The 13,740-nt window shown below is 34.6% G+C and overlaps 1 protein-coding gene across 1 annotated transcript in view; it reads right to left on the minus strand.

The window, feature by feature from the left end:
- Positions 1-13,740, minus strand: part of LOC149782249 (uncharacterized) — a 665,894-nt gene that overhangs the window by 184,390 nt on the left and 467,764 nt on the right. The window contains exons 163-164 of the mRNA XM_089935099.1: positions 9,491-9,657; positions 7,155-7,282 (exon numbers count right to left, since the gene is read on the minus strand). Coding sequence (XP_089791225.1) covers positions 7,155-7,282; positions 9,491-9,657 — 295 coding nt within the window. The remainder of the gene's footprint in view (positions 1-7,154; positions 7,283-9,490; positions 9,658-13,740) is intronic.

Here is a 13,740-nt window from a genome sequence, read left to right on the forward strand (position 1 = left end):
TTGATTGATTGATGAGGATTTTATGGCACACCAGCACTGTTATGCCATACAGCACCACAAAAAGGGGTCAAGATAAATGATTCACGCATGAAAAGTGGTTCATAATCAAAGTGTGATATAAAACAAAAACAAAACAATGAGATGGTGTGGATAATACATGATGTTGTTGTGAGTTTAATGCCATTTTTCACCACATGGTAGCCAGCCTATACATGGTGGACAGAATAACTGGTGCAGGAAGAACCCAGGAAAAACAGTACAAACCAATGAAAAAACCAGAAGCTAATGGCAAGATAACTCACATACCCAACAGACTTCAGACTCGAACCTATGTGGACAGAGTTGAGTTGGCAGTGATTGGTAAAAGATAGCACTTTAGACCATATGGCCACCCGGGGACCCAATATTATATGAATGTTCCTGATCAATGGGTAACATAAATGACATTTATAAAGGTTAATTATATGCGACCTAACATTGTACTGGCCTGAGATTACCTAATAAGACAATACAATTTCATTAATTATGAATGGATCAGAAAAGAAAACATCCCTGCTATACAAATGGCCCCAAAAAGCCTCATATAGCTCACCTAGCTGATATAACTTTACAGGTAACCATTTGCTAACCAGGTTTATCACAAAGTCAGTATACTTTACATGTATTATGTACAGTGTAATTTTTTTAAATATGACAACATGTTTACATATCACTTTATCTGATTCAACTGGTCGAAATAAGCCAATTAAATTTTCTTGTGCAGTATTTTCTTTAGTGACAGTGGCTGTTAAATGTTAACTTATAGGAGTAAATAAACTCACTTCTTTTCACACAAGAATGTGGACAGAAACCAGTCACCCAACTGATAGAACATTAACATACCACAGTATTTTTGCAATGTAAAATAGCTTAGATAATCTAAATAATGATTCTATTAGGTGATGCAATTTTAACTCTAAATAATGCTTATCTATGTCTACTGTAGTCTACTGTTCTAAACCAAATTCTGAAAATATCCTATCACGAATACATTACAGTAAATCTGGAATTTCTGCATCCAGTAATCATCCCTTATCATGAATATCCAACAACTGCAATGCTTAGTAGTGAAAATGACACACTTTAGCTGTAGATATTGATGTCTTACCTAACCTGAGTCAAACTATGTGACATCACATTGAACTTCATTAGACTATATGTTTTTAAAAATGATGTTGCCTGAGTCAAATTTTCTACTTTTTTCATAAGGACATTTACTCTCTGAATTAAAAATAATCTACTTTTAAATGTTACTGTTTTAAAATTTGACTGGAGCCTAGGACTATTTTTAAGTGCAACAAATGAAAGGTGCAGTATCTGAGTCAGAATGAACAAATTTATTTTTTCTTCTTTCTCTCTAAACTATTTCCATGATGTGATTAACAGAATTGCAAATGGGTAATGATTTAATAGTAAATTTATGAAACTCAAATAATGTTTAGCTTCTTCTTGCCAAGTCTTGCAAAAGCTGGACATTAAACTTGTTATTGCTATACTCTTATGTTGTCCAAGGCATGAATAATATGCATGTGTCACTAAAGTCATCCAGGAGAGATCTTCAAAGTTACATTTATAGCTGAAGCTTTCAACTGTACTCTACACAGAAACCTTGCTTTCACATGTCTACACAGACACATGGCTTTCACATGTCTACACAGACACATGGCTTTCACATGTCCAAAAATTATACTTTTAAGACCAAGGGTTTCTTTACTCTTGGCAATTTAATCTGGAAGCATTTCAAGAGAAAAGTGAATTGGGTATTTTTAATTAACACACAAGTCAAACTGCAAATTTAAAACAACATGTGAAGAATGGCAATGTATAAAATGCTATATACATTTTATAACATATAAATGACATAAGTTTCAGGCACTTAGACATGGTAATTTTATAGAAATTTTAAATTTTTCTTTCACAAAATGTATCAGACTTGCTCACAAAAATAAAATTAAAATTCATAGAAATAATTCTCTCCAAACTAACGTATAAACCCAGACATGGTTTTGAGAAGAAATACTGAAGAAATTTTTTATCCTTAACCCTTTACTCCCCAGGTACACTTTTCTATGCCTTTACCTTTGCCCCCTGTCTACGTATAACTATGCTTTTACCTTTGCCCCCCCCAATGCACTTCTACGCATTAACAGTATCTACTAGGAATATGTTACATCTTCCATTTAAATGTTGATTTGCCGTGAGGTAACCAAACGCTGGTAAAAAAAAACAAAACATCTTTACTAACATTCAATTTTAATGATGTCTTTCCTAACATTAGAACATATAAATCTAAATTTAACCGACCAATTATACGTAGGGAGGGTTTCCATGGCCGCATCAAAAATGACATTGTTGGCTGATTGTATTCCGTCGATTTGATGTAAATATTGTGTCCTTTCAACATATGTAAGCTACTCTCTTCTTAGAATGTGCAGCAAATACGGCAAGTCTTTTTCCATACATTGTAATGTATAATGTAACTTTAACATGTTTAAAACATGAAATCTGCCATAATTGTGGGGCATATAAAATAAAATAACAAAATTATGAATGTTTGTGTTGTTAATTTCTTCAATTCATTTCAATATGCAAAGTTTCAATCAAATCATATAACAGACGATACCGGAAGTGAAACTGTTTATTTACGAAAGGTATTCCCTGATCTCGTCATGGTGATGTTGTCCTCGTCTGTTGGTTACAGTGATTTGTCTAAAAGTGAAAATGATTTTTCTGGATTCAGTTCCAACAAAACACCAGATTTTTTATAAACAATGAGGCCTTTAATGACGAAGGATCTGAAATTCTGTCATCAGATATCGAAACTGAAATGTCATCAGACTACTCAAGTGACACTGACGATGATCAGCCAAACTGGTTTGCAGATGTGCAAGATATTGACAGAAGTCCATTTACTCAGCAGTCAGGACCATCATATAATTTGCAGGAAACAGCTCTAGAACTAGACTATTTCCATTTATATTTTCCAGTTGGACTTTTTGAAAAGATTTTAAGTGAGACAAATAAATTTGCAGCTGAACAACATGTGGATCATAAATGAAATCAGTGATGCAAACTGGACAGAGACCAGTGTGCCTGAGATGTCTGCCTTTATTAGCATGTTGATCTTCATGGGGATAATCAAAGCTCCTGACTATAGTTTTTACTGGTCAAATTACAATTTTCTATCCAATGAAGGAATCAAAAATGTAATGCCACGCAGGAGGTTTGAAAAACTCCAGCACCTTCACCTAAATGATGACAACACCGATTTTCCTGCAGATCACCATAACTATGACAAACTTAAAAAAATACGTCAAATATTGGATGAAGTTCTGGCAAACATTGAGAAAACATACAAGCCTCGCCAACATCAAACCACTCATGAAGGTTTTTATACATTTCTACATTCATTACAAATAATCTATTTCTTTCCAACCGTAAATTGCACTGCAGACTCTCACATAGAGATCATTAAAACAAATAAATAAAAATTAAAACAAATGGCCCATAATATAATCATGCTAATTTGTATGTCCAATATGTACCACTCATGTGTGCATATCATATACACACAAAAACATACATTAGATATCGATAACCATACAACTCTGATCTATCACATCTCCATTCATAAATCTAAACATTAGATTCATGAATATCTGAAACTTAATGCATACCTTTTCATAATAATACAAATAAATTAAAAATAAAAATAAATTAACTTTTCATTCACTGATCCTATTTTAAATTTATATCAAAATTTCAAACAATACTTCATTAATACAACTGTAGAAAAGACACGTAAAGAAACCAAATTTGGCTGTATCATTTGCAACGTCCATCTATGCTGCATCGAATGTCACAGCCTGTTTCATCAAAGCATGGTCATGGTAGAGGAGTAACTGTGATGTGCTCCATTACAATTGTAGATAGTTTTTTCTTACTGTCATGTTTGTTTGTTTTGTTCCTCAACATGAAAGTTTGAGAACAAGTGATTTACTAAATAGTTGATATTTATATTTGAGATCAGCTCTTCAGTGAAATGATACATCATTAGGTAAGATCTTTTCTTCCTCTCACATGTATAGGCCTTACCAGATAGACTTACATATATTATCCTTAACCACATCACTAATGACAAATAACAAGAACTCACTATGAAATATTTTTAATAACCTTTAATAAGCCCATGTATGGAAAGCAGGCCAAGTGAATGAATAACTTTATAAAATATGTTTCTGTGAAGGCCATTGAATTGCGCTTGAAAAATCTAGAATATTAGTCACATGTAAAGTACGAATAATTTCAAGCTCCAAAGATATTAACATGAAAACTTTGATGCTTAATTAATTTCATTGTTGCCAACAAAACAGTACCTGAGTTTTTCATCGACCATGAAATGAATCATTAAAGTCAATCCTTGCATGAAATAGAGTCTTATATCCAATTGAATCACACTACAGCCAAGAGTAAAATGCTGCCACGCATGCTCTAGTGGGTGCATCTAATTTTAGAAACAGGGATTTTCTAAATATGACCACTCACGTTTTAATTATGCTTTTAAAAAAATTATTGATAATTATAGGTTGTAATAATTAGTATGTACTGGTAATATTTTTTTCTATTTGTTGATATGATTTTCTTGGCTATGTTATGTTATTATCATTACAAAATGAGTGATATAAGAAAACAAGCTTGACCTTATGTACCACATTGATTTATTCAATGTCGCACTGTGTAATATATTTTGGACTATTATTTTTTTAAATAGCTAAAAATGTAATCACAGAATGTTTATATCATGTTTCTTATGAATTTTATATATTCCTTAGTGTATATGCCAAATTAATTAAAATTACAGTCTGTTGACTGCCTAGATACTCCGATGTCCGCCATTATTACATTTCTGCCTCTTGTCAGGTTTGATTGTGACTTCTAACTGATATTACGAAGAATATAAACATGGCAGTGAAAAGTTTTAGTTAAATATTTTAAAAAATAATGTCACCAAGTATGCAGATTAAATACATGCTGGAGTTTATATACTGATCTTTAAATTTCAAAGCACAAGTTGTAGTGATTAAAACAAAGCAACTTGTACATTGGTAGCTGTTTTTATGACCAAATGATGACAAATAATAACTTATGGTAATCCGGCATTAATAACAAATGCTGACTTGTGGTGGAAATGATTAGGTCATTTTTAGGCTATTCCAGGAATGCAAGAATATATTTTTTTTAAAGATGATGTTGCTTCACAGTTTATGTGTTTGTTTTATGGGGAGCAAGAGTATGATGCTGTGAACATCATATGGGAGGCAGAGATAAAAGGGTTACATTTTTATATGGGAAGCAAAGGGTTAATTATAACATTGCACAGTTTGAATGTTTCTAATATCAATACCTCTGGGGTGGAGATGCATGACATCAATGTTTTTCTCAGTTACACTCTTTTCTTAGCGTGCAGTGGAGATGCACAACAGTTTTGATATGTTTTTTAAAGTGTTTTGCAAAGTTCTTTTGGCTGCTTTGGCTGGAACATTGAGCATCAACTGTCTTGCATCAAGACACAGCATGGCAGTTACCATCACTTGATCTACTTACAGTGCATTACTATATTCAACGATTCATGGATTTTATTAAATCTTCTAATGGACATTCTTCTCTACTTAGTGCTGATTGTTAAAAAATTTTATGTACTTTTTTCTTGATTACAAATTATTTATTTTAATCCTTAATGTTATATTATTTTGCTAATGTTTTAAAATTTTTCTAATGAAATGTATGCATCATGTATTCTAAACTTGTTGATTTTATCTGGTTTGCATGGTTTCCATGCAAGGGGAAGAAGTCTGTATAGTGCCAAAGTCAATATCATGAGTTAATTAACTTGCTTTCTCTTAAAGAAAGGTTATGTTAAAGAGATAACAAAATGAATACATGGCATACAAAATGAGAAGTATTCTGATGAAAACCTCATGTTGATATGACTTTCCATTCATGAAGAGTAGTAACAGCAAGATTTTTAAGTTTGATGTAGTGGTCATATTGGATACCAGACTGGCACCATTTTCATTCAGAATCAAGTAGACATGGTTAAGTCTTTCAGTGAAAACCCCATCTTGATATGATTGCACACATAGCTGGGGTAGCCATAACAAGATTTTCAAGATGGTTGCTATGGTGGTCATATCATATGTCCAGGCAGCATTATTTTTAGACTTAGGACCAACCAGACCTCACATGGTCTTCTGATAAAACCCCCATCTTGATAGGATTTTCTGTTCTGGAGAAGTGTTAACAAGATTTTCAAAATGGCTGCTGAGATGACCGTCGTAGATTTCAGATAGCAGCATTTTTCCACAGGACTGACTAAACATCATAGGAAGTCTTTTAATAAAACCCCATGTTGATATCACCATCTATTTCAGAGGAGGAGCATTAACAAGATTTTAAAGCTGGCTGCTGTGCTCGACATTGTCGTTGTCTGAGTAGCAACATTTTCATTTAAGACCAGCTAGTCCTTGGAACGAATGTATGTGTAAAGTTTCATTTCAATCCTCAAAATAGTTTAGGAGTAGTAGTGATAATAAACTTGTGCAGACAGGCGGAAAATAAATGAATGATGACAGATGATGTTCAATGGCTGACTGACAACAGCACATCCAAAAAGCAGTTATTGTCTATGACAAGTAGAGCTAAAATTGGAATGATTTTTATTTCAGACTAACTCTGTATGTGTGATTATGTGAGTCCGAGACAAAAAATGACACAGATTATTTCAGAGATAAAAAGATATGAGGATAATAAACCTTATGATTTCAAAAGGCGTTTTTCTCTTGGTTACTGAAATATTTTCAGAAAAAACAATACTTTCAGCATTAAAACATCTTAAATTTAAAAATGCAACCGTTAACCTTGCTATATTTAATGAAATTTCATGCAGAATTGTTGGAAAAAGGATTCTGTATAATTCTGTATTACAAACACTGTAATGTTGCCACAATGGAGTCTAAATTCTGGAGGGTATGGCAGATTAAAAAGGTCCAAAGTATGAGGTTGGAACAATATGATAGCAGATCATGTTTTCAGCTGTGCTTAAATGAAGTACTAACCTTGTCTTGATCTTTGCTGAAATCCATATCTACCTTGTAGATCAAACCATCATACACTGTGCCAGGTTCTGGGGGAGTTTTATCCACTATGATTGGTGAGTCTCCCAAACCAACTGTAGTCATTTCCACTAAAAAATGTACAATTTAATCTTCATATTTCTGAAGAAAATTATCTGAACAAAATCCGTGTCTCCTGTTAGTCCCTAACTTCTATTTTTTCACTCAGAATTCTTTCTTATTCCCACTACATGATAGAATAATAAATAAATTGATAGATACAAGATTGTACAAGTCTGCTTCAGATGTTACATCTCTGCCTAGTCGAATATGGATGTTCATAAAATATCAAGTTTATCAATCCTCAAAAGAGCTGAAGCAAACAGTGCAAGCAAGTGAAGCAAGTTTGTTCTGCAGTGAACTCCAGAATTTATCTTTAACAAAGGATACAAAGTTATCTACTCCTCCATCTATGTAAATTATTTTACAATACATTTGTTCTTTTTTGGAGTATTTCTGTACAATTTGGGAAATACAACTGAAAATAATACTGAAAGGTTCCACAAACTTCAATAAATTGCAGAAAGACTTTTCCTAAATTTACCATTTAGATATGACATTCAAAATTTTATTATCTGAATGGCATAAATTATAATGCAGGTTACCTTCACCAACAAAATTTCTTAAGCTTTGGATTGTGGATAAAATTACTTACAAAAATTGCACCAAAAACTTTCAGAAGCCTTTCACATATATTGTTTAGTTAAATACAAAGCCATACTGTATTGAACCCTTTTCAAACTGAAGTCCAATTGGACAGGCAGTTATGTAGAACTGGACCTTTTTTCAGTCTGTAGTGTATCAGCATTTGGGAATACATATACGGTCAGTCTGGTTCTACAGAACAAGGTTTTCAAATATATTTTCAACATTATACACCAGTCTTTAAAGCATGCAATTCTCTACAAAGCCTTATATTTTCAATTGAAAATATTCATATTTAGAAAATTCATTGCAAGTTAAAGATAAGCAAACTAGCTAACATAATTTTACAAAAATTTACAAATAAATTTTGATGCAATTTTTCTGTTTGAAATGATCATTTTACCTCTAATATGTAAGCATATGAAATGTGGAGGTGGAAAATTGTAAAATTAAATTAAGAATGTAAAAAATTATTACATTTTTATTAAATTTACTCATATAAAAATAGGAAGTCTGTAGCTAACAATGATCCTTAGTGGAAGGTTGACAGATAAAACTGCTAATTTTACTCAACAGTTTCACTCCATAATAAACTGTATACTATAGTAAAAATACCAGTGTTCTCTTGATATCTTTGTTCATTTCCAGGACTGCAATAAAATTTCATATTATGCACACATGTTTATACTTTTGCAATTGAATTGTTTGAAAAATACAAGTTACACACATACAGAATTCAAAACTTTGTTCAGGGTACATAGTTATTATCACTTTTGCAAACACAACTCGTACCATATTGCAAATAATTTTCTCTGACAATGTGATATGTCAAACAGCTTAAGTGCAGAGGTACATTACTTTGCACACAACCAAATCTGGATGTTTCACCCATGCACAAAAATAAACCTAAAAATGGCTTCATTGTCAGAACATCTTCTGGTGTCTGTTTTGGTGCCAAGTGTGGAGGGTGATTCTTCCACACTTGTTTCTGTGACAAGATGTTGTCAAACCTCTTTATCCCATATGAGATCAAAACAGTGATATATATGGGATCAAAACAGTGATATGCTAATGCTGCGGCTGGGTGATCAATCACCTCCCCTCTGACTTCAATAAACAGATGAACATTACAAGCAGTAAAGTTCTCAGTTGTCCAATTAGATTGAAACCACTCAAACTTATTATCGTCATTGTCTAAGTAGAAAAACACAACCAACCAGTTATAATTCACAGGACCCACTTCAACAAAATCAGCATCACCATCACCTTTGTTTAAGTTGTTAATTTTTCTCCAACAACATTGTCAAAATTTTCTTCAAAATCGGCCTCCAAGTCACTGCTGTCAATAACTTGCCTCTTGCATGGCATCCACAATTTCGATCTTTAGAATTCTTTTTTTGTAATTTTTTAACCTTGTGGTCCCTCAACTACATAGCGCCTGTGTACCCTCTACCTTTATTACGTTCTTTTCAAAAGAGCACATTGTAAAATAATGACTTATACATGATTAAATCTGTACAACTGCAGAATGCATTGAACATAAAAAATGGAGTGACATCCTGATGGAAAAGGTAAAGTAAGAATGGAGTCATATCCTGATGAAAAAGGGTTAAGGATAGAAATAACAGTCTTACCATTGTTGACAGCTCTGACTTTCAGCCAGGCTGGTATTCCATCTGGCACCTGAAATGTGTGGTTGACCATACCTCTCGCTGGTTTCACTTCCCACTCCATTAGTCTGCAGTCCTGTGTGGTAACACCCAGACAAAGTTGAACCTCCATCAAGTCTGAGTGTGGATCACTGAAATGCATTACCAGCAAAATAATGTAAAATACTTTTACTCTTTAATGACTAAATATTTGTGTGCCATACGAAGAATATACCTATTACAAATATTATTCATAACCATCATGTTCCAGATCAATCTAAAAAGAATGTATTTATGCCCAGGTAGAAGTCTGATGCATGCAAGGACTTTCTCTGATTTGTTAACCATGTGTTCCAAGAATGCTGTGTCTCACATCTGAATGGTATTATGATGTGGCAACTTTCTGGAAATCCATGTATATCAAGGTGCAAACTTTAGGTATTTAGTGATATTGCATCGATTTCAGCTAAATAAAGCAACTAAGGTAGATGATGTATGACTTTCAGAAACCAAGTTTTTGAGTAAGCTATGTCTCTTTGATAAAAATTACCAATCAGAATCTGCTAGGTGTACACCCACTACATTGAATATCCACCTCTTCCAAGTTAACAAAGAATTGACCATGTCTTGTAAACTTACCAACCAGAATATGTTAGGTGTACACCCACTACATTGAAAATCCACCTCTTCCAAGTTAATAAAAAATTCAACATGTCTTTTGGCTTCCTTAACTCATTAACATTTTCACCTGAAATGCAAGTAGGAAACACATTTTGGGGGCTATTTCTGAATACATCCTGATACATCGACTTTCAAGAGATTTTCCAATTGCCTAATGTCTAGTTGTGTTAGAAACATTGTTTTTCACTGGGTTTTTTTGCTCACGCATGAGCTGAAGGGTAAAAGTTGGAGTTCTTTTTTGTTTGCTTAATGGACCCATCATTTTCGTATCAAGACTACTCTTTATTCTAAATGCCCACCTTATCTACTTTTTGCAAAGGTTCACCTGCCTGTGTGCAGTTTAGACCAGCCTTCCTTACATCTGAGGCCAAAAAGTATAAAATCCGGACATAAAATCAAATTCCGACCATGGCTGAATTTTGGGTGAAAAAATGGGTTAAAAAAAAATACATTTTTCCATCTGTATTTTGTAGTGCAACTAGAACATCCAGATTACATGGTATTCTTGTAGAGCTACATCTGTCTACCTTTCTATAATACCACCCACTTTAGTGTATCATACATGACCTTGATGCTACAGAGCTCGGCAGTAGGCTACCACCTCCTGCCACATAAACGAGGCACCAGGGGTTAATAAGTCAAGCAATAAAAGTGCTAGTCATCTGCTTTCCAAGATAAAGTCAGACAAGAGTGGTCTCCCCTTCAACAATGGATTCAGCACCAAATCCCATATAACAAGTGTGACTGACATGTGCAATCTTTTAGGATATAACTGCAGGAAGGACTTGGAACCATGTGCCCATATGATCAGATAAGCATTAATGAGGAAACATTTTATTTCAAAACTTGGTTTCTTCAACAAAATATGCTACTTGATGATAATAAATATATAGGAGAATAGATCAGAGGTAGAGGGCATTACAGCCCCTTACCCCAGAGTTTGGCCTTGACTCCTAACAAATATGAAACAGCTTCAATTGGCATGTGAGACTGGAGCTAAGCTTGGCACATAGAAACCTTTGTTCCAGAAAAAAGGCTGGTTTCATGACAAAGAAGAGCAATGTGAATTGCACATGATACACATATCCAATTTGTAATAGTCCTCTATACAGACAACTACAATTATGTACAGAAACCTATTTTTCTTCTTTCTGGCAGAACTGATCATTTGACCTTTACCCTGATGACTCCTAAATAGGTTTCTTCCTTAAAGTGTAAGTCATGTACAAAGTTGGGCCATATAGCACTAATGTTGCGCAGAAACATTGTTTTTCCCTTTTCCCCATGTGACCTTGACATTTGACCTGAGGGTGGTATTGGGTGTTCAAACATTGATAGCAGTGCACTGAGGGTAGTATTGGGTGTTCAAACATTGATAGCAGTGCATGGAGGGCTGTATTGGGTGTTCACACATTGATAGCAGTGCAGTGAGGGTGGTATTTCCAGAGTCCAGCAACGAGGAATGAATTGCCTACTGAACTTTGACATAAAGACACAGTGAGCTCATTAAGAGTGCTCTTAAAACTCACCTATTTCGACTGCCGTAACAGACTTAAAGACCTAATAATGTTTCCTTACCTTAGATATTTTCAGCATGTTTTATGTTTTCTAATTTCATGGTGTTTGTTTTTCGTAATCATATCATTATATATGTTTTGTGTTGTTTGTTTTTAGGTGTTGTCTGATGTTGTAAAGCGCTTAGAGCTTCTAAAGACTAGGCACGATACAAAGTCCTCATTATTATTATTATTACTGGGTGCTCAAACAGTGACAGCAGTACACTGAGGGCTGTATTGAGTGTTTAACTCATTCAGCCCTGATCCCGTCTGTAGGCATGATCCGGTTTCTGCATTCATTGGCCGATCCTGCCTGTAGTTGTGGATTGTTTACTGCATTCAATGGCCGATCCTATCTCCAGGCATGATGAATGTGTGTTAGATACAATGTCTCTGATTGGTTATAAATGTTTTTCTTCCAAGAACTAAACAACTATTAAAGCAATCAGAAATGATTTTACTTTCATTTGTGGTAATTTCAATTGTTCAGAAGCCAAGGGTTACTGTTTGAGAGCAGTTTCATTACACATAGGAGTGATTTTTGATGAGAGCAAAAATGAGGAGTTTCTTGGGTTTGATCTTGAAAATACTGAGCAAGCTGAGGAAAGATATATTTGGCAGTTGGATATTTTGCGAGATTTAGATTCGGACATAGAAGTTTCTGAGATTGAATCATCAGAAGGTGAGGATGCTGACAGCGATGATGATAGAGTTCTTGTGGATAAACGATGCATGTAATTTTGTAAATATACATAGTCATTCGTTGATTTGGACAAATACTGAATGGATATCAGAGCTATCAGATGAACCATAATGTAGACATCCTGACACAGAAGAACTTCACAGGTTATTCTCAAAGTTGGAAAAATGTAGGTGTACAGTTGATCCCACTTCAGACTGAAGTCATCAATGCACTCTGGTCTAGAACTGGAGAGACATAAAGTGGTAGCTTGATGATCAACCTCAGTGCAAACAAGTCAATCTTGACCTCTCCCATAGTAGAAAAAGTCTCTGCTACCATCTTTTGAAGAGACCATTCTGTGAGGACTACCCAACCCTTTCTGGACAAGCTGTCTGACAGGATGATTCTCTTGCCTGGAATGTGGCAGACTCTAAGAGTGATCCCTTGGAAGCTGTCTACATGAGGAGGTTCCAGACACTGGACATGGATCAGAAACTTAGCCACAAGCTCGGGTGGTAACACATTTTGGATCCTAAAGAATCTGAGCTGCCAAGGAGGTCCTGTGAGGTCTCCAGTTTGCTAGTAATTTAAACTGGAGAGGCCTTATGTGAAGTCTTCCTAGATGAACTAGATCTGCTGCATATCTTCAGGATCACCCAGGCAAGAGAGTTAAAGGTGAATAGCAATGAAGTCTTCTCCCAGGAAAGAGAGGTAAAGGTGAATAGCAATGAAGTCTTCTCAAACGCTCCCAATATAAGCATCAGTATTTGTGTGATCCTATTGAGGGGAGGTTGAGGTTGAACTGTCCCTTTATTTGTGAAGAATTTTATCCCCACATAAAAAATGATCAGACTTCTATTTGTCACTATCTTTCAACAGAGAAAGGTACATCTGAGAACACATTTATCAACCAATCAAAATACTCGACACAAACTTTTAATGATTTTAAATAAGTGGGAAAGATTGATATGTGTTTGAAATTGTTCCCATTTCTTCAAAACCAGGAAGAACTGTGGTGGTGGTCGGGGGTTATTATCCAGGTTTCTTTCAAGGAGGTCGACTTGGGCAAGGACCAAAATCTGATGTTTAGTGATCTGTAGATTAAGCTAAGTGCTATATGATCAGGACTAGATGATTGGTAATCAATACCCAGTGCCTGGTCGGATGGCCTGAAACCCATGACATATGGCTGGTATTTTTTACCCTTTCCAGTACCTGGTACTTCTGGTAGGCACAAGGCACCTGATTAACTTGCCATATGATGATATTAGAAAAAATATGAAGTATACTATATTTGTCAACAGTCATAATACTGA

Source organism: Sinohyriopsis cumingii, chromosome 15, assembly GCF_028554795.1.
Source record: "Sinohyriopsis cumingii isolate HCF-2022 chromosome 15, ASM2855479v2, whole genome shotgun sequence".
NCBI lineage: Eukaryota > Metazoa > Mollusca > Bivalvia > Unionida > Unionidae > Sinohyriopsis > Sinohyriopsis cumingii.